This window comes from Rousettus aegyptiacus, unplaced genomic scaffold (assembly GCF_014176215.1).
Source record: "Rousettus aegyptiacus isolate mRouAeg1 unplaced genomic scaffold, mRouAeg1.p scaffold_m13_p_1, whole genome shotgun sequence".
Classification (NCBI taxonomy): Eukaryota; Metazoa; Chordata; class Mammalia; order Chiroptera; family Pteropodidae; genus Rousettus; species Rousettus aegyptiacus.
The window spans coordinates 58,033,588-58,056,900 of NW_023416284.1; the positions used below are offsets into that span (position 1 = coordinate 58,033,588).

Sequence of the window (23,313 nt, forward strand, 5' to 3'; positions counted from 1 at the left end):
TAAAGGCAAAGTTTTTTGTCTTAGTTTGGATTTTTACTACTGAAATTAAACTGATTTCAATCTAAACAAAATTAGTACAAATTGATGGCAACCATTAAAAAGGTACCTCAAAAATATATAGTAAAAAAATGACAAGAATATTAAATTAGTAAACTAAAAAAATATTTAATATATAAGAGGGCAGAAATGGAGGGATTAAGAAATGAAAACTATATGACATAGAAAACAAATAGCACAATGACAGAAGACAATCTTTTGTTATCAATGATGACATTAAGGACAAATGGATTAACTCTCCTATTAAAAGACAAGATTTGGCAGAACATACTAAAAAAAAAATGGTTCTACTACAAGAGATTCACTTTAGATTTAAAGACTCAAATAGGTTGAAAGTGAGTGAATGGAAAGATATTTCATGAGAATAGTAACCAAAAAGAACTGGAATGACTATACCAGTACCAGATAAAAAAGACCTTAAGATAAAAATTATTATAGAACAAAGAAGAGTACGTGATTTTAAAAAGTCAATGCTTCAAGAAGATATAATTATAAAAAATGTACCCACATAACAGAGCTCCAAAATGTATGAATCAATAACTGATAGAATTAAAAGGGAAAATAAATACTTCAACAGTAACAGTTGGAATCTTCAATACCCCACTTTCACTAATGGACAGAACAACCAAACAGAAGACCAACAAATAAACAGATATATTCCACAGATAAAAGGAGTCCTTTACCTACGTATTACTATATTACATGAGATAAACTCTGGCACAGTATGGTTTTTCAGCTATTTTTTATACTGTTGTAAAATTAGATTAATAGTTATGTTTTAACATTAAATGTAGTTATAAATACAAATTTTAATATTTGTTAACATTAAAGTTAAGGAAAATGTGAACTTTGATTATCCTCCACTAATTTTTCTTCAGTACTAACATACAGAAAATCAACTTTACATTAAACAATATAAAATTCTCACTAACAGAAGTTTACTTTTGAAATTACTAAACCATAGTTAAAAATGTCTGATTAAGTTATTAAATTATGATTAAAAGTCAAAGAGAAATCTGTCAAACAATAATTTACCTGGCAGCTACATTTCCAAATATCTTTTTTCCCCACACTATTTAAAACAAAAGATTTAAATGACATATGTTTTTATTAAAGGCAACTTCAGCCACATTTTCTTTGAAAATGTATATTGTAGAAAACTAACATAAGAAAGCAAAAGGAAACAGGAATATAAGTTATGTATTTTATTCTAGATAGCATGCCTAGTTCTTGGTACTTTAGCTTAATGTGTCCTACTCATTTTCAATCCAATTACCATGGGTACATAAAGAAAAAAAAAATTACTTGTAAAGCAAAAAAGATACATAGTTTGCCTTAAGATTTCTAGCTATGAAAAGAGAACTTCCTTTACATCTCTTTCTCCAAGTCAATTTAGCTCTATTGTATCAACTGAATTTCAATCTCCAATCTTAACTCTATAATTATTATAAATGCACATTTGTTTAAAAAATTGGAAAACATCCTTTTTCTCTATTTCATTGTCTCCTATTAAAGTCTTAAAACCTGTTAATTTACTTTTTAAATAGAATTAATTAAAGCCTGTGGGACAGGGTAAAAGGACGCATTAAATATTTAGTTCCAAAAAAGCGATAACTAGAAACCTATTTTATTATTTTTTCATAGTGATACTCAAACATAAATGAATGCTCACATTTATTATTCACTGCTTCAAATTTTTTAACATATTCCAGGTGAAAAATACATACCCATGACCCATTGCACCATTAGCTGGTTTTACTATAAATGTTTTCTGCTTTCTTTTTTTCTTCAGTTCTTTCATATAGTTCTGGAATTGCGTATATTCAGCAGGGAAGATCCATGTTCGAGGAACAAAGGTATAATCCAGGGGCCTAGACTTGATCATTCTGTAAATTAGAGATAATATAAAAAGTAATTTCTATTCAAACTTTCCTAAATTTTCATTCTCTGTGCTACTGCAATTTACTACAAAGATTTAAACCTCTATGTTTCTTCATGAATTGATTCGTTCATTGATTCATTCAGGAAATGTCTATTAAACATCTACTGTATGCCAGGTATTATTCTAGACACTGGAAATACATCGGTGAAAAAATAGACACAATTATCTGTTCTATATACTAATTTACAGATTAGTAAAGCAACCACTCATTTGACTATATACCATGTGCTAGGTACTAGGGATAGTAAGATTAATATGGTCTCTTCCCTAAGGAATTAATAGGTGCAATAAAGGCATACGGTGTGAGATAACATGTGCAGTTATTAACTCTGCTCAGGGATGCAGGTGAGCAGTAGAAAATGGTTTATAGTCAGGTGTCATTCATATAATTTCTTTAAAGATGAATTTGAGAGTCCTGGGTCAACCACGGGGAGTGGTTTTTGATCACCTTTTATGCCAGGGGTTTTAGGAGTTTATCCACTCTTCTGAGAAAACTATGTGAAGCCCTGAGTCAGTTGAGGTTTTGTTTATATGAACTATATGTGTCTATACATATAATTTTGTGACTACAATGTATGTTCTAATATTTTTGTATTTACTACAAATCAGGCTATTGGATATAACTTAGAGATATATAACTTAAAGATAAAATGTTTACTTTTGATAAAGCCCAAATGCTAGCCATTTTGTACATATTTATTCCCAATAAAAATGAATTTGAAATATTTAAAATATTATCTATTAAAAAAAATATGTTCAGAAAAAAAGTCTTTTTTTTTTTATAAATATACGCAAGTCTTTTACAGCTGAGCAAATTATTGCCCCCAAATGAAATTAGTAAAAACTAAAGTGGAACCATAATATACAGTATGTACAGAGGTAGGGCCTAAATTCTAAGACTAGGGTATGGAATACATAAGCCACTTGGTCTCCACAATTGGAGGTTCACACAGTTATATTCCAAGTGCGCTTTCAAGAGAACCCTGTAAGAAAGTTATGTTTCCATTATGAGAGGGGAAATAATTACCAAATCCATCTTTCAAATCCAGAATAAGCCAATAAACTAAATGAGCTCAGTACAAACATTGACTAGTTTGAAAGACACACACACACACACACACACACACACACAGAGATCTAAAGGAAAAACAATAATAATGCTTTGTTTGTTTCTTTCACATGTGTATTTAAAAAAAACTCAAGCACACATATATTCAAGAGAAATACTTTATTCCATTTAGATAATGTAGCACAAATTACTTGATGTAAAATTGTCTAGCTTCAAAACAGACATGTGGTCTTGCTTAGGAATTTGGGAACCTGGGATAGTTTTGTTCATTGCTCTGTCATGGATTTACTAAATTATATTACACACATGATTTAGTTAATTCTATTTTTACATTACTAGGTCAACTCTTTTTTCTATTAGGTTATTTTTTCCTTAAGGAGAACTCCAAGGGTTCTATAGAGTAAGAAATTGCCTATTTGCAATAGCCTACTAATGAGTCTACATTTAACCTTCTTGTTTCTCTCAACCATAGAGACTTCAGTTCTCTTCAAAGCAGCCAGAATGATCTTTTCAAAATGAAATCTGGTCATATTACCAACTTCACTTCCCCTACCTCTCCTATGGTATTTAGAATACAGACCATAATCCTAAAAATCACCCTTCAGCTAATCTCTTCCCCATTCCCAATCAATATCTCTGTGCTCCAGCTATACTTGGTTTTATTTCAGTATCTTGACTATTCATGCTTTCTCCTATCACATGACCTCAGCCCACCCCATTCTTCCTGCCCAGAAGGCTGTTACCTACCACCTTCACCAGTAAACTCCTACACATCGTTTATATTTCAGCTTCTATATCACTTCCTCAGGGAATCTCTTTAATGCCTCCCAAAGTTAGAGTCCCTCACTATGCACCGATTTAGAATGACATACCTTTATTTCAGGATATTTATTACACAGTTGCAATCCAAAGTTGTAAAAGCTATAAATCTGCTTTTGATCACCCCATGTGCCCAGAGCCCAGCACAGTACCTGGCATATAATAGATATTTAATAAATATGTGTTCAGGGGAAATAAATGACTTAAATGAAACACATATCCAAAACTTTGTAGAGGTACTTCCCTCTCCTCTGAAATCCATTCTTCCCATAATTCCTATATTAAACAATCAAAACACATATACAATATCCTAAGCCAGAAACCTAGGAATCATCTTGGAGACTTCTCTCCCCTTCCTCCTCTTTAATTCTTACATCATAACTGTTTTCAAGTCCTACTGATTCTATCTCCTTCATATTTTTCAGATTTCTTTTCCCTTCCCCATTCCCACTCTATCTTTTGGTTTATCAGATGTTCATTATTTCTCACCTAGATATTGACATACATCTCCTTCTCCAGCACTTTCTCTCTCTAGTCCTACCTTCATTGAATCCATTATCTACACTGCCACCAAGATTATTAAAAACATGTTATTTCTGTGCTTAAACCTAATAAATAAATCCTCATTTCTCTCAAGATAACCAAAATGTTTGCTGAATAGTTAAAGAGCTTAAGGAATCAATGATTAAAAGATTAAATAAAACATAATAACATGGCATACACCGCCTAGTCTTTGCATTAACTTCAGCATCATCTGAAGTCGAGTTTCCTAACATCCTGTATAACCACAGAAACTGCTTAAAATTCTCCAAACATATCATGTTGGTTTAAGTCTCCATATATTTTCTCCCACTGTTGTCTTTGCCTTTAATTTCCTTCCCTTCTTTTCAAAGGGTGAAATCCTATACACTTTTCAATATCCATCTCATATTTAATTTCTCCAGAAAGCCTTCCCCACTCTCCCAAAAATAATCTCTCTCTCCATCTTTGTCACCATCATACATTGATTCTACCTCAAATGTGGCACCATCAAACTATATTATATGTATCAGTCTTTCCCTCGCTAAAATGTGAGTTCTAGGCATGAACTAGTCCTTATTTATTTTGTTTACTTAAAAATTAGCAGTCCCTAATAGACATGCAAAAACATTTGTTGAGTGAATGGGTGTATAAACTTTCACATAGATATGTACAAATACTTCCTTAATCACACATGTTTTACTAACCTTTCTCTGTGAAAGAGATCGCTTTTAAAATTTTTTTCTCAATTTATCACTCAACTTTTTTAAATTAAAAAAAAACTTAATGGAAATTAAAACTGTATAAAAATTCTACAGTTCATTTAGTATAACATGTAAGTAACTGTGAATAGTTTTTCCCACAAAATTAGATTGTAACTCTAAATAGTAGTCTCAGAGATAAATATATGTGCATGTATATATCCATGGTTGGGCACATACATATGTGTCTATGGGTATGTGTGTACACTCATGCATCTACTACAGTGCCTGGCACAAATTTGATGCTTGATAACCAGTATATGAATACACACATGCACACACAGTATTAATACAACAGATTAGTTCTCACAAGGCTGAATGAAAAACAAGTAAGTACATATTGAATAAAAAGTAAAAAAGAGCACTGATATTCTAGAAATCAAGATTCTGCTCCCAATCTATTTGTTTGACTTTGTGCAAGATATTCATTTCTCTGACCCTGTTACCTCCTCCACAAAGTGGAGGACTAGAACCAGTGAACCTTTAAGCCTGCTAGCTCGTCCATCAAAATATAATTTCAAATCAATGTAACTTTGTGGATGATAGCACTACCATATTTAAAATGTTAATTTTGAAGAGGTCTTTTCTATTACAAAAAAAAAAAAAAAAGATTACTTGGTCATATTTCTTGCTAAGAAATCCTTCCTACAGATCTCCCCCATTCCTGGAAAATGGTTGATTCTCTGAAAAATAAAAAGAGAAACATTAATATTCTCATCGACTTAAAATATTCATTTGTACTACAGTTACATCTGTTCTTTGAGTTTTCCTGTTTTAATGAACTGACCATTAGTAATGTAAAATATTTAAATTAAATGACCTACAGTGAATTAAACAATCTATGGTAATCAGAGAATAAAATTGCAAAATTTTAAGGAAATCAGAAAGGGTGTTCATAGACATTAAAGTTATTCGTACAGATATGCATTGTAGAAAGACTGGTAAAAATGGATTTATTTGTTCCCTACAGTGAATTTTGTATTACCTTCTATACTAACAGATGAAGAACTATACAAAATATCAGTTGTCTAAAATTCCATGCATTTAACTTTTTAGTTTGATGTATATTTTAAATGTTTGTTTTACATCCTAAAAATAAAAGAATGAAGCCAGATTACACACAGCCAATATTACAAGGTATTTCCACCTCCTGATCTCTATGCAATCTATTCCACATCACTCATCTTTAAGCACAATGCAAGGCATCAGCCTAGAAAGATTTCTTCTATCAGTTCTTCCTTAAAGATGGAAAGAGGTTAAAAGTTAAATTTGAAAGGATGTAGGCTTCATATGAAGAGTCAATACAACTGGATAGCAACAAAACAGACCATTCAGATAACTTAAGACTGAAATTTAACATGTCAACATATTAAGAAATCTTATCTAAAGAAAATGATAAGGGAAGTCATATAACATTCCTATTGAGCAATAATTGGGCATGATTAATTCCCCACCTGGTAATTTTGCAGTTCTGCAATCTTCTCCTGCTGAACCGCAGAATCACACCATATAAGGTTACTTGTTTCATCCTCATCTGGAGTTTTCATAAATCCCATTTCATCTATTACTAAACGAACTGCAAGTAAACGGTTAAGTTAAACCAAAATCATACTTCTGAAATAGATTCACTGGGGAAACATTTTTTGATACATGTAAATTTTAGCTCAAAGTATTTCATTGGCAAAATATGTATAAGTCATAGCACAACTTTATTTTTAGTTACGACAATTTACTAAGTGCCAACTTATCCTAAACAGTAACTGAGAACTGTTTTTACCCTGCATCCAAAATCCTTAGTGTCAATCCTTTGAGATTTAACAGGTACACAACACTGCTAAAGAGTTTAGTGATTATTCATGGCACAAAAAAAACACACACACAGCTGAGACAACACCCTACTCAGGAAAATGTACTTTTATGGCTTTTTTGTGACCTTGGGCAGGAACAAAGGGAAAAGGAAAAACAGCCCCTAATTATTAGACCTATGCTATACTTTCCACTTCCCTAGTTCAAATTGTCTTTAGCAGTTAAAATCAAGTCAGCTATGTCAACGTAGGATCGGCAATAATAAAGCAGAATCCACTGCAGGGATTTGGAAACTGACCCCCCCACCCCCACCTGTTCCAAACCCTTTAGACTTTCTGAAAAAAGTTTATGCTCAGATAAAGCTTGGTTTTTAGTACAAACTGTATATATGTATATATGTGTGTGTGTATATGTATACATATACACACACACATACAGATGCTCTCTCTGATGTAGATAACACAATTAACATATTGACATTTTTCTTCCAATAAATTTCAAGCTTATTCTTACCTAGAATAAAGATAAGCAGAATACTTAGGATAAATTTTGGGTTCTAAGTCTAATAGAATGGTGTAACTATATACAGTGCTTCAGTGTTTTATTTGTAAATGTTTTACTTTTACTGATATCCAATATATAAGGAGAAATGGTAAAAAGGGATCAATTGACAAATTGGTAGTTATAAAATAGTCATGGGATATAAAGTAGAACATAGGGAATATAGTCAATAATATTATAATAACTATGTATGGTGCCAGGTGGGAACTAGACTTATCAGGAGGATCACTTCGTAACTTATGTAAATATGTAACCACTAGGCTGTACACCTAAAACTAATATAAAATAATATTGAATGCCAACTACAACTGAAAAATAAAATCTTTTGAAAAGGGATCAATTGACTGAATTTATTTGGCTCGAGCATGAGCTGAGCTGTAGACACCTGTTGGTCTCCAGTCTTAGGGACTCTTGACTGTTTCTTTTTGCTGAGGAAAATGAAAGAACTTTCTATGCAATAATGCCTACAGTACAGGTAAAAAAGAGGAGGACAGTGACTGGAAGTGGATGAAGTTGGGAAAGGAATTATTGAGCTGGTGTTACTGTTTTCCGTGAAAGTCTCAGTAAAACTTGGGGTTGTTCTGAAGACCCAGATGACGATGTTCAAGAGTTGGGGAAAGAGCTGCTCCTCTCACCTGCCACAGACCACCAGGTAGCTCTGGCACCCTGAGGCAGGAGTTGCTATGCCACCTGGAGCTCCTGGGCAGGGCCAGGGCAATGGCGACGCAGCCTGGGAGACTCCTTTAACTGGCTGGCTCATAAGAAAAAAACAATGATCAGGTCAAAACAGCAGCTCAGGAGCAGACTTGTACCTGAGTAAATGAGAAACACTGTCTGCAGCCTATCAGAAATAACTGGGAAGACCTTGATGACAGAAGTGGAACCGGAATCAGTGCGAAGAATGCTAATGCAACTTCGACCCTCTAGAAACTTGCTGGGAAAGTGAAAAGGAACCACACTTCCACACTTTCCTTTAAATTAAGGTTCCCTATGAAACCAACAAGAACCTTATAAGTAATTGAGAGGATATTAACACCACCTATCAGTCACTTTTACAATGGTCATTTTATTCTTGTTTTTTCACTCTAGAAAAATATGCTGTAAGTATACCCTGTCCTTCTCACAACTCACCCTCTCACATCGACTTGGTTAAAGTCTTTCCCCCTGAGGAACACTGTTGGAATAAAGTATTGGGAGATCTCAATTCCAGGGAAATATTCCATTGATTGCTAATAAACTTTGGTGAGCTACTATAAATGGAAATGAGATTCCCAAAGATTAATGAGACTAAGAATAATTAACGTCCTTGAGGTTCATATGATTTTCCGTGATTCCTTTAATGAAAAATTATTAATAAAAGAGGAATATTATTTGAGTACTTATGGTATTCATAATGAGTTTTGCAATGCTGGGCAAAAGTATCTTAATTTAAAGCAATTAATATTTTTATCTGCTCTCTCCACCGCAGATACTGTTTACATGTAAAAACTAGAATTTCATTAATCAAAAAGGAACAGCACCATTAAAATACTTTTTAAAGCACAGGGAGAAATATATTTTCACTTTATTCTTTGAGTCAGGTTCTCATTGTTTAATAAAAATCTCAAATTTTATACTGTTCATTTTATGTTTAACATTTTAATCTGTTTAGTTAATGTTCATATAATTTTATACTTAATTTAAAAATTCAGTTTAATAAAAATCATCCCACTAATAACTAAAGGTTTTAGTTTATGTTGCTATTCTACTTGATTGCTGACATGTTAAATAGCTCATAAAAAATAAAATTTTATAGAAGGCATTTAAAAATCCATTACATAAGATATATCTCTCTGAATTTCCACATTGCTTTCAACGTCAAACTAGTTTTTCCAACAAGTATAAAAATTTCATGTTTGTGGGGAGACCTACCAATTTCAAATTTTGTCCCAGCGACGTTTGCTGTAATTGTTCCCTTCTTTTTCTTCTTTCTGACTTTCCTTTTCATTGTGCTTTGATAAGGCAATTCTGTATTCAGATCCAGGGGAGAGGGTCCCTGAATAACTTCAAAAGAAATGTAAACCAACCAAATATCATTGAAATAATGGAAGCTCCATACCAGATACCACACATGTCCTCCCCCACAAAGGTAAAATTATAACTTCTGGTTCTTTAAGAGTCCCCAATTAATTTTTAATGCTTAAAAAAAATAGCAGTGATGATCTATAATACATTTATTTTCTGCAACATGATTAAGTCAACCTGCTTACCTCTCTCTTGAGGCAGAGATGGCATTATTGCCTGTGTTGATGAGCAAGCAGAGTGTGCTCTGTACCAAGCTCTCAGGAAATCTGGAAGGCCCACATTAGTCTAAGTAGGATATGGCTCCAAATCACTGAAAGTTCCTATCATATTATCTTGGTGGAACACTCAGATTTCAGGTCACGGAAGTTATGGGATATGAGGATACCTGCAGGGATTTTAAAACAAAGTCATTTAGAAAATCACTTTTGCGAATTATTTTTTTAATATCTGCCAATACTATTCTTTTTAAAAGTCAAGTAAAGGTGAAAGTTAATGTATTTAATCAACAAATATTTGTTAATTTATTAAATCTTATGCAAAATGCCAAGCAATAGTTCTCTGTTCTAAAATGTGTACAGTCTAGAGGAGGTTGTTTTAGTTAAGTCACATCATGTTTACAGACAATAAATAAGATGCCATATACAAATAATGACAATAATATATTCAATACCATTTATTGAACACTTACTAAGGCCACTTATACCACTTAATCTTTTAACAAAACTATGAGGTAGTAGTTCTTATCCTCATCTTTTCCCCTCCCCCCATCTTATAGATAAATAAATGAGCACAAAAAGGAGAAATCTTTACAAAGAAAGCAAGTGACAAAGTAGAGATAAAAATAAACATCTCTCTGATGTCAAAACCAGTGGGAACCCATACAACCTTCATTCAACTCAATGCATAAGTTAATTGCTTTCATTTGTTTTATTTTATTTTTTCTAATTGCTTTTAAAATGAAACAGTGAAATAAATGCCAAGGTAGAGCTCACATGCTGACAGAATACAGAGTAAATGATTCCTTTTTATGGTGTGTGTGTGATGGGAAGAGAGTTCATTGGATTTGGCTACACCTTAACATGAACTATATTACATTTTATTTATATTTGCATTATGTAAACAAATCGAGGTAATACAATTTATAAATAGAAAATCTAGGTTTTGAATACAATTCTGATTATACTATTCACCTGCTCACTAAGCCCCACTATTTTCAGATACCATATGAATATGCTATATAGATGTAAAAGAAGTTTGCAACCCTATTTCTGTTCAGATTGCAAGATATGGGTAAAGTCTAGGACTTCACAACCAAACCAAACCAAACAGTGAAAATTACAGTAAACATCCCTAACCTGATCTCAGCTCCCAGTTCTGAGCTGGAAATAGACAAGATTACTTTTCAGAATAAAAGAAAGGAACAGTCTAAACTTTGGCTTGATTTATTTTTGGAAGCTTTCTGATACCTCAGCGAGGCAACTATTTGAGTTTATAAGTCCTTGTCCAGCATCTTGTTACTGGAGTAAACAAAGACCCTCTCATGGAAACAGAGTACTTATTGCTTTGAAAGTAGGTAACAAAGTCAACAAGAGTCAGGGCACAGTGTTTGTCTAACTATGCTAACAATAAAATAGTAATCGTTATAGGCTTTAAAAACAGTTTTGTTAATTTCTGACTTATATAATGAGCCAAAGGATTTTGATTTATATAGAATTCAAAACAAGAACTGTTATCCCTTCTCCCATCCACACAGGAATTTAAAGGGCTTAAAGTTAGTCTATACATATATTTGCTTTCCTTAATTCCATTTATAATTTGGTAAATAATAACAAAAGTGTTTTAGCAAAGTCAAGAACTGCATTCTACCATCCCAATTCAAAACATTTCACTTTATTTTAACCAAGAGATTTGAGATGGCCGATTGATCACACCACTGAGCCATGGTTACTTACTTTAAGTTACTTCTGAAATACTTTATACTAATAGTTTCTTAAATCACCTGAGGAGCTTTTGAAAATCCTGGTGCCCAGGCCACATCCCAGATGCAGGCGTGGCCCTGACATCAGTATTTTTATGACTCTTCAAATGATTCTAGTGTGCAGCCAAGGTTGAAAACCTGTGCTATAAGCACATAATGGCACTGAAGCAAAAAACAGTTAATTATACACAAATAAAATCATAAGAAAAACATAAAACAAGGAAGAGAACTCTTGTAACTGTATAAAAAAGGCCAAAATAGGTAGAAATCCTCTACAAAAATTCTCATGTCTATTTCAACAAAAAATAATTGGGGAAAAGAATTAGGAGATCAACAGATATCGATTTCTAAGACAAAGAAACATTCCATTTTGCAAATAAAGAAGCTATTTCCAAAAGGAATCAGTTTTCCAAAATTTCAGGCAAATGGTAACCTTGGATGTAGAACTTTAAGTGCTACCATGCAAAACAATAGGTACACAAGAGTGAAATAGTAAAAAGTAATTCCAATACATTTGCATTAGAGTATCCTTTCTTTTCAGTTCTTCCTGTTGAATTTCTACCCATCACTTAAAATCCTGATAGATTTCCACTTTTTCCTTAAAACTTCTGATCATGTCTGAAGAAATTCCTAACTCCCTTTACTGGCATCACAGAGAATAATATTTGTACCCTCATGATATAATCAACCACAAAACCAAGAAGGTAAGTTCCATGAAGATGGTGGTTTTCTTTTTCTATTGTGTTCACTCTTCCACTCACACAGCCTAGTTTAGTGCCTGACAGTGCTCTATAAGTACTTGTTCATGAATTTAAAGGAAAAAAAAAAAAACAATTACTAACAACTAGGAGTCAGTAGACATGATAATGGAGCTCTAAAAAGCAAATACATATCATTTACAATATATTATTTTCACAATTTTAAGTGAAAAAAATCAAAGTATATAAAAGTTTACATTTAGGTAAAATGACAGAAGAATATATGGAATATGGAATATATGCCCAGAGAAGTAGTGGCCTGTTGTGGCTGGGGGCAAAGTTAAGGGGTACTTACTTTTAATGAATACTCTTTAGTGCCCTGGGCATCTATTACCTATTCAAAAAGTTAAATATATATGATAAAAGTTTGTGTCAACATTTACCATGTTATAGCAAAACCCTTTAAATTTTATATTTCGATTAGTTGAAAATTTTTTCATTTATACAAAAGTATAATATGGTAAAAATAACACTGAACAAGAATTCAATTACAATTCTTATCCCTTACTCTGCCAGTTACCAGATAGATGACTTAATTTCTTAATATGCAACAGAAAGGAATTGGTTATTTCTAACCCTAAAGTCTAAAATGTCAACCAATGAAGATAGCATTGTTGATATTCTTGATGACAAGAAGACAAAACATCTCTGAGTAAGTAACATGAGGGAAACTCACACCTTCATTAACAATCTCAAAATATCCATGCCCTGGCGAATGCTATATATGGTCTCTTTGCACATATTTATAAAATTTTACCATATCAGAGATTACTAAAATAATCTAACAAAAGGTCAGTGGGAACCAGAATTAAGGTTAAATTAAAAATGTGTAAAATAATATTAAATAACATGTAATAAAAGGTGTTTTTTATGGTGAGGAGGGGAAGGAGAAAAGAACCAATATAAACCAGTACCTACTGTGTGTGAAACACTTTCACATATCTTTGTGAGAATTTAGTTCCCCCAATAAATGCCCCAATTTTATTCTAATTTTACAGATGGGAAAAGTTAGATTCTGTGGTTGAGTAACCTGCCCAAAGTCACACCCAATGTGTGACAATGAAGTGGTTTGTCTCTAAAGCTCATGTTCCTTCCTGCTTTTGTGCTACCTTCAAAATTCAGTCTTTAAACATGACATATCGAAAATTTCACAAAGAATCTTAACTCTGCTTGACTAGAACTATTTTATAAGCTACAGAATGAGAGTAAGAGAATCAAACTGTGGCTTAAAATGTGGTTGGAATTACAAAGTTGCATCGGATTTAATTTCCCTTTTTGGAACACCTATGCGGCTATCCATACCCAGACTGTCTTTCTCGTTCTCCTTCATGAGCATACTGCATTCAACAAATACTATAATGTATCAGCACTGTTCCAAGGCAACAAAATGTATAAAAATTTTCTTTCTTGTGGCACCTGTAGTCTAGTGGGGGAAGAGACAAACAATAACAGTAAACATATTAAATAAGTAAAATAAAGGAAATGCTAAGTACGTGGAGAAGCGGGGAAGCTGGATAGATCAGAAGTGTTGGGGGAAAGGCAGAAGGGTTGCAATATTAATGTTGTATCCAGATAGGTCTCACTGGGAAGGTGATATTTTAAGGAGAGTGATGACTTGTTATCACATGGAGTTATTAAAAATATTATGCATACGTGCACATAGGGGCATGTGTGAATGAATGAATGTAAACATGTGTGACGGGGAGAGAACGGAGAAATATACTACTTTCTGTGGTACTAAAATAATCTTTACACCCTCCAACATAGTTCTTTTGGCTAAATCCTGGTTTTACTACGCACCGTATTTTCTACCTTGATTTTAAAATTACTATTCTCACACTGACAAGGAATAGACATGTCTCACAATGGATGTAAGTAGTTTTATATAGTTTTGATAATGTGTCAGTTTTCTGAATGGGGGTTGGATGAAGGAAGACCCCAACCCTTCCCCTCCACCTTGCGTCCCCAATACTGACATTAGATTTGCACACACTCCTGATGACTCTCTTTGGTAAGCTCCTAGCATCATAATTTTTGACATCTAGCTCACCCCTACCCCTCTTCCACACTTGCTTATCCTACTGTATTTTTCAATTGTCAAAATCCATTTTAAAAAGTCTTTATTAGTCAATATAGGCTATCTATTGTTATAATAAAAAAACAACCCCCAAATCTCAGGAGCTTAAAACAACTAAGATGTATTTACTGGTCATGCTACATGCCAACCAAAGACTGGCAAGGGTGCTCCACATGTCATAGTTAAACAGGAACCCACGCTGTCAGAGCAGCGGCCATCCTAACGGGTACCAGTCACTGGAAGTTTTGGAGGATGTCATACAGGCAACTAATGACACACACAACTTCTGCTCATAATTCAATGGCCTGAAGCAGTCACTTCACCCCAGCCAATAGAATTAGGAAGTACAATCATAGCAACTGACCAGCTAAGAAAGAAAAGCCAGTAAGTAACACTACTAACCATCGAAGACTCTAACCTTGATTACTCCCTATTTGAACCTAGCTATTCATCCACCCCCTAGATACTATTTTTTAGTTCTCCATTTAGAGGATTCCCCACTGCCCGGGGGGAAAAAAAAAATGCCGAGACTGTGTACTGCATCCAGTTTACCCACTGGCTTTACACAATTAAACTTGTCTATCCTGAGATGCTATGAATTGAAATAACAATGGTGAGGAAGAGGAAGAAGACAAGGAGGAAGATGGGGCTGATGCAGTCACTTATGTAAAACACACTGTGTGCCAGGTACTCTTTCAGGTTTTTACATATAAAACTCTGAACTCCATAACCCTAAAAGTTTCTGTTATTATCTCCATCAACAGTGATTTTTTTAAAAAGATCTATAGTAAACAATAGTATTAAAATACAAATTATAAGAACATTTTTAAATGATAAGAATTCTGCAAATTTGCCTCAAGACAATCCTCTCTAGATTCATAAACTGTAATTATCCAATGAAAGGTGTTTCTACTACTTTAAAAAAAAATCAAAAAATAACAAATATAGCAAAAACTTACATCCAACATCCAATTAAACTTTTACTTTGGTGAAGGGGAGGGGACACTCTCCATACAATGTGTTATTTGCAAAAAGGTTACTACAGGTAGCATTCAGAAATCTATTAATAAAAATTATTAAAATAAAGCAGTTGGTTTTTTATGTGCAATAAGTATTATTTCCAAATGTGAATATAATTCCTTCCATTTTTGTGCTTTAACACGCCACTAAATTTTACTACTTAGTCCCCAAACCAAATTTGCTATATTATTTTTCTCATCAAAAAGTTTTTTCTTACATGAAGGAGAATAAAGTAAAAGAATCATATGCAACTTTTTTTTTTAATTTTTATTTTTCAGAGTTGACGTTCAATATTATTCTATATTAGTTTAAGATGTACAGCATAGTGGTAGTCATTTATATAATTTATGAAGTGATCCCCTTGGTTATTCTAGTACTTACCCAACACTATACATGGTTACTATATTATTGACTATATTCCATATACTGTATTTCACATCCCCATGACTGTTTTGCAACTACCAATTTGTACTTCTTAATCCCTCCACCTTTTTCAGCCAGCCCTCAACATCTCTCCAATCTGGCCATCGATCACCAGTTCATTCTATCTATGAGTCTGTTTTCCTTTTGTTTGTGTGTTTTGTTCCTTATATTCCACATGTAAGTGAAATCATATGGTATTTGCCTTTCTCTGCCTGACTTATTTCACTCAGCATAATACCCTCTAGGTCCATCCATGTTGTCGCAAATGGTAAGATTTCATTGTTTTATGGCTGAGTAATATTCCATTGTATATATGTACCATCTCTTCTTTATCCAATTATCTACTAATGGACTCTTGTGCCACTTCTTAGACACTAAAATTTGAAATGTTTTTTACTTGTTTTAAATATTAATAGGATTGGGTATCATGTGAACCCTAGAACAGCAGCTTCTTAAACTTTAATGTGCATACTAATCACCTGAGAATACTGTTAAACTTCAGTGTCTGATTCATCAGGTCTGGGGTGGGTCCTGAGAGTCTGCATTTCTAACAAGTTCCCAGGTACCTTGGTCTACAGGTCATACTCCACAGATCATACTTTGGGGAGTGAAGTTCTAGATAATCACAATGCTTACTATTATGCTGATACAATTTTTTTTTAAGTTAAAACCCTGCTTTATAATATGTAAAAAATCATAAAGTGATTTTAAAATTCATGTCAGTAATATGAAATTATATCTGAATATTAGAAGAGTCCATGAGTCAAAAAAATAAATAAAATAAAATAATACAATACAATACAATACAATACAATACAATACCATACCATACCATACCATACCATACCATACCATACCATACCATACCATACAATACAATACAATACAATACAATAGGTTGGGCGACGTTGGCCTAAAGCAGTGCTTCTCGAAGTATGGTTCTAGGAACAGCAGCCTCAAGGTCAACTGCAAACTTATTAGAAATGAATATTCTCAGGGCCAACCCTGTATCTTCTGAATCAGAAATCTAGGGGTGAGGCCCATTAACTGACAAACCCTCCGGTTGAATCTGATGAAGGCGAAAGTTTGAGGAAACACTGGACTAGAAAGCCAACGGTCAGTAGCATGCGCGAACTCCAAAAAAGTAGGGGACACCACTACTGGACTCTGTTCCCTCCTCACTGATCTTCTGAAGCACAGCCATGTGAATGACTTGGAAATCACCTGGTCAAGCAACAAGTGGACAGAGGGCATCTGCTAAGGAGGGCTCTGAGCAGCTGGAAAGGAAGAAATTTGCCACAAAATCTCATTTCCTACTGAAGATTTCCCTGCTAAGTGAGGTGAGGTTTTGCTAATCTAGAAAGACAGTTTATATACCCTTTGCTTGAGCTCATACCAGCTACAAATGCAGAGGAATCAAGACATTCATTACAAAGATAAGCAATCTACCAAAAATCATTAAGTGTGTGATTAACAGCAACCACAAAGATTAATAATTACCCTCCAATCCCAAGTACTGGACCAGGAGCATGGAAGCTTAATCTGAAAAGGCTATGGATGGCTGAAAAACGGGGTGGCAGGAGAGGATGCAAATGAACATCAACGAGAGAGTGAATACACTGTGGTATACTTATAAAATGAATGCACTATACACAAGTGAAAATAAATGAACGAGAACTATGGGATAAATCATGATAAATTGTATGTATTCCTCAATACAATGCAGATCAAAATTTAGTGAGGAATATATATAATAGTAAATCATTTATATAAAAGTTGAAATAATATAAAACTATAATATATGATATGCACTGAGATACAGATCTCAGGAATTAACACATATGAAATAAAAGTGTAAAGAACTACATACATTGAAATGATAAACACCAAGTCTAATACCTTCTGAGAGAAAGGGGGAGAATGCAATAGCCAGTCCTTTTCTACAGAGCGAGCACCTGTGTTCTTATATATACTGGAGATGTAATCCTTAATGTGAAGAATGAATATATATCTTTGTCATGTTGTAGCCTTTTAAAATAATAGGTAGAAATGAAATAGTCAAAATAAATATTTTTGTTTTAACCATAGTATGCCTCCTTGGGAGCAGCGTGTTCTAAGTTACACTGTTGGAAACTTAGGTCAGATCCTGACTAATCAGCAATGTGAGGTCACTGAAGGACTTAAAAAGGAGTAACATAATCCAAATTTATTTTTGATAGATTACACCAGCAGTTACTGTGGGAAATGGCTAGGAGAGGAGCCGGAGTGGAGACAGGGAGTCTTAAGAGGGTGTTGTAAAAGCCCGGGAAATAGATGGTAAGAGCTTGATCATGGGTAGAAGAAACAGACACAGGGAGAGAAAAATACTGCAGAATAGCAACAGAACGTGGTGATCAAGAAGGAAAAGGTAATCTTGGATGACTTGCAGATTTCCAGTTTAGGAAAACTGGGTAAAAGATGGCACCATTTAAGAAAAGGCCTGCAGAAAGGGCCACTTTGATAGGTAAGATGATTTAAGTTTTATATATGTAGAAAAGGATAGATGGGAAAAAAGAAACCAGAAAATAAGACAGTAGAATTAGTGATTGACTAGAGATTAGGAAAACCTCTACTTTGATAAATAAAATGCTTTTAAATACAGAAAAATCCTTCCAAAGCATAACTGCTACGATTTCTGTGATCTCTGCCAAGAAATGACAATAGAATTTAAAATGCCCAGCTGCCTGACTGGTGAACAAATGACATCACCCGAACAACTGTCAAAACAATAATACATGGGCACCACTCATTGTGTGTACAAATTAAAAGGATTTTTAGAGAAGCTACTTACTCCCTGAACATAGAGACTTTTGTCTCCCTTTCTCAGATTGGGTATATTCTCAAAAGTTAAATCTGTAGTGTGTTTTAGACCTTAAAAAAACCATGTGATCAATCAACCTCTAAAAACCTGACAGGGAGACAAGTGTGACATTATATAAGAATAAACAGAACTATTTACTCATTTTAGTGACAATTAATATTGACCTTGAGCAACAGGAGTTCCTACTAATATACTGCTTATTTATTTTTCAAATCTCCTTAGCCTGATTAGTATTTGTTCGATGATTATGACTAAATGATAGCAACCATACAAAATGTCTGCTGAGCTCTGCGGAATGTCTTCGGAATTTTGCCTAGTATGACATGAAAAAGTAGGAATTGATAAATAGGTAATGATAACACAGCATACCCTGAAGGCATTTTCCCCTTATTAACAGTTGTATTCTAGTATTTACAAAAATGGAAAAGGTAAAAGGTTCACTCAATAAGTGTTAACTAAAGTTCAAAGTGAGTAATAGCTATATTTCAGTTATTAAAGTGACAGAAGACAAGGTGATTTCTTAGTGTTGCCACCTAATGCTTACTTAAGTTAAAAAGCTTCTTTGAGTACATTTCTCCTAGAATATTGCAGTTCTATATAATTCTCCAGTATCCTTAAAAAAAAAAAAAGGTTCTTGCTCCTCACGAATAACATATTATATTATCAATTAACTTTTGCATATATCACTCACTTTTCTAAATCCATGTGCCTTTCATACTCTCATCCTGCAAAGAACTATACCAAATCTAGGACAGTTGACTCTCACATCCTCAAAAATATCCAATCCACACAAAGACTTCTCTTGTTCTAAGCTATAACGTAGAAATTGAAGATCCTTCGGACTCAACTCTCCCTAACCTTTAGTAACCTACATCATAAGGTGAAAGAGAGGAACTAAAGGAAGCAGAGAATTTCTAAAATATCCAGTCCTCTGTTCTCTGCCAGAAAATGCACAATAGATATCAAAATGTGCAGCTGGTGTACAAATGACATCATCTGAATGTCATCTGATGCCAGTATTTACCATTTTAAATGCCCAAACTTAACTCTTTAACTTCTGTTGAAAATCTGGCACTCCTCTTATAAACCTTCTCTTGGTAAAGGGCATCACTACACAGCCAAATATCTAAAAGATAGATAAATCGGAATCATCTTCACTTTCTCTTTGACCTCCTTTTCTGATACCCACTCAATGCATGCCTTACTACCAATTTTAGGACATATGTTAGGCTGTATTCTTTATATTACCATCTACTTCTAAAATAAATTTTAAACCTTAAATGTATAAAATTCATTGGGTTTTTTAATAAGCCTATATCATTCGTATCAGTTAATAAGTTAACACATGTTGAAAAACTACTAGCTAGTTACCATTCACTAGTTCCTTACTAACTAAACATCTATTGGCTTATTTTTAGAGGTGACACTGTGCCTATCTAAATAACTACATTTCCTGGACTTCCTTACAGGACATATGGCCATGTTACCAAGTTCTGGCCAATGATGTGTAAGTTGTTGAGACGGACTTCCTAGAAAACACCTTAAAAGGGCACTTAGGGTGACCATTTTTTAAACTATATAAATGTCTCATCAATGTACTGTATACTTGAAACTAATAATAAAATAAGTTTAAAAAAAAAAAAAAGAGGTAGACAATTGGTGAACAACTGCAAATGTGATTGCAGGAGCTGCGGCAATTCAAAGTGACATTGGTTTTATCATGAAAATGAAACATCAGTCTCGGACTCCCTAACTCCAAAAAAATAAATCTAAATCTTGTTAAGCTACTGTTATTTTAAATTTCTGCTACCATCAGTGAAATGTGCCTTCTAATGGGCATGCTACTTCAACAGAAATTACTGCTCTGGTTTTAGAAAAAGATATACCAGCCAAAATGCAAAGTCACTGGCAAAATGACTTTGGACATTCATTGTTTTTGCCACAGCCTACATTCACTCATTTTCTGGGAGCAGTAACCTGAATTTCCTCTGGTGCAGCACTACCCTCCCTGCTCTCATCCCACGTGCTTTGGATAAGGTTGATGACAATCCCAGCTCCAAGGCTGGGCGAATGACTTTGATCTAAAATGACTGTGGAATCCCACTCCCATGACTATGGAAATGGTTCAGAGATGAACATAGTATCCAGCTAAGACTAGAGAGAGTCAAGCCCAGAACTTGTATTCAGACTCTTAAGGAATACATCTCTTCTGAGATGAATTTGAATCTGACAGGATACATACCCCATTTTGCCTCTACACAGCACCCAAGGGTGAGGTCAACGTGAAGGAGGCAGAAAGTTAGAAAGAGAGCAAATCCCTGAACCTTTCAGTAACATAAATGAATGAACAAAAAAAAAAAAAATGCTCTTTTTGCTTAAATTAGGTTCCTAACCAACACAAAGAACAATTTATAATTTTGTTTTTAAATAAAGAAAATTACTTCATAATGTCCTTGTATAAAATGCCAGAACTCAAGTAAGAAGTAAGAGAAGATTTCCTTGCATGTTCCCTCCACGAGACAACTGACTCCTAGGCAGCAACTTTAAAAATTTCTTTTAATTTTCACATTCTTCAATCTCAAACATGGAGTATGGAACATAGGCGCTAAATCACTGAGCTATCTTATCAGAGGGTTACAGTTTTTAGGAGGTTTTTGACACTAACATAAGAAATATTCAATTTCTAAAATCGGATAAATCTGTTACAATTTTCAAATTCTTCTAAATTAAATTAAATCCCAGTACAATTAAGCCATGGTCTGAGAGTCATGTAAAATTTAGAAAACCCATAAGGAAAAAAGGAAAATGTATAGGCTTAGTTTATATAATGTTCTGCATGCCTTCATAAGCTAAACTAACATGAGTGCATAATCACAAAACGTTCAGAAGTAAAAGAATCATAAGTGTATTTTGTTTCTATATCATTAAACTAGGAACTAGGTGCAAAATGAATTTAGAAGATCAATCTTTGAAAAAAATAAAATACTAATACCCTTTACCTAACAGTTCCACTATTAGGAAACAAAGTCAACTTAACCGTATTTTAATAAGTTAAGTTCATTATAAAATAAGAATCTTACTCAAGACATTTCAAACCTTTAAAAATACTGTATCTATCTGGCACCATAGTCTTTGCTGTGAAACCAGTCCTTTTTTAGAAATGCAGAGTTAAGAACTATTTTTATCCTTCGTTCTAACAAACGATAATTGACTGCAGAATAGAACTGGTGCCTGAAGTTAACCAGTGCACAGTAATATGATACTACACTCTCAAAATGTACAAATTTTTTAAATTGTTTTTCTTCTCGACTTTTACCTTCTCTTCTCACAGAGTAAATATTTTAATAAAGATGTATCAAAAATCTGTTAAAAGTTTAGTTATCCCTTCACTATTTCATTACATTTCTAATTAAGTCAATAAACATTTTTTAATACCCATCAATTTATTAGGTGCTCCAATGAGAAAAAAATCTGTGTCTTGCCTTCAACATATCCATTTTTATTTCAGAGAAGTGACTTAGAAGATCCAAAACTACCTAAAAGACAAGAAATCACCCAAAACATATTAATATATTGACTATATCAACTATCCATATATTTGTAAAAGTTGACCCAAATTATCTATAAAATGATATGTAACCATATATCTACAAGCATCTGTTCTTAGAAATTAAGTATTATACAAAGTCAACAGAGCTGATTTCCAGTTGAGTTTCATGGGACTTGGATTTATTATTTTTTAGTCTTACTTAGTATTCGAAATTATCCATGTATACAAGCCTGACTAGGAAAAAAAAAAAGTGCATTCTTTAGAAAAATTTTAATCAATGTACTGCAAAGTTATCTGTTTCTGTCCTCAACTGGCTTTGATGATCATGCTACACCGCTGGAACTTATAGTAACAGATTATTTTCAAAAGCTTCATTTATATCTTCCTGGTCAATTTATTAAAGTAAATACATTTGGTGTATAATTTTAAATATTATCCTATCTACATTAGTGTTTTCTGCTATTGTTTGATTAAATTAAATATACACTTGAATGTCTGCTTTAAACAACTAGAATACCAATTCCTGTACAATGTATATATCTCGCATCCTCCACAGCACTTGGCATCTTCAAAATGTTAGTGTGTCTCATCTAATCAGTTGAAGTCCATAAGAGAAAACAGAATGAGGTCCTTCAAGAAAGGGGAATTCAGCCCAAGACTGTCTTTGGAATCGAGCTGCAACATCAAGTCTTCCCTGGGTCTCTGGCTTACCACCTATCCTACAGATTTTGGACTTGCCAGCCTCGACAATTAGATAAACTAATTCATTTTCATGTATTGTTCATTCTCTCTCTCTCCTCCTACTCTCCACCCCTTCTTCCCTGTCTTCATATACTTACTATTGGTTCTGTTTCCCTAGTGAACCATGACTAATATGTTCATTATTCCATAGGTCAGCTACATTTCATGAGACTAAAAATGTGATTTAAAATATACTTTAAGTCAAGAAGTTATTAGAGGAAAAGATGTATCAACCTCAATAAAACCAAAGCCTAAACTAAGAATGCCAAATTATTATAAAAAGAATAGATAAGGACAGTTGTATAAAG

General features: G+C 33.6%; 1 protein-coding gene across 2 annotated transcripts in view; it reads right to left on the bottom strand.

Moving 5' to 3' along the window:
- The window catches only part of TTLL7 (tubulin tyrosine ligase like 7), a 121,013-nt gene that overhangs the window by 73,265 nt on the left and 24,435 nt on the right, over nt 1–23,313 (bottom strand). The window contains exons 2-6 of one of the 2 annotated variants that reach the window (XM_036235616.1): nt 9,784–9,983; nt 9,446–9,569; nt 6,622–6,743; nt 5,783–5,850; nt 1,785–1,943 (exon numbers count right to left, since the gene is read on the bottom strand). In XM_036235616.1, coding sequence (XP_036091509.1) covers nt 1,785–1,943; nt 5,783–5,850; nt 6,622–6,743; nt 9,446–9,521 — 425 coding nt within the window. In that variant the 5' untranslated portion in view covers nt 9,522–9,569; nt 9,784–9,983. Of the gene's footprint in view, nt 1–1,784; nt 1,944–5,782; nt 5,851–6,621; nt 6,744–9,445; nt 9,578–9,783; nt 9,984–23,313 lie in introns of both variants that reach the window. The other variant, XM_016146098.2, reaches the window with a different exon arrangement.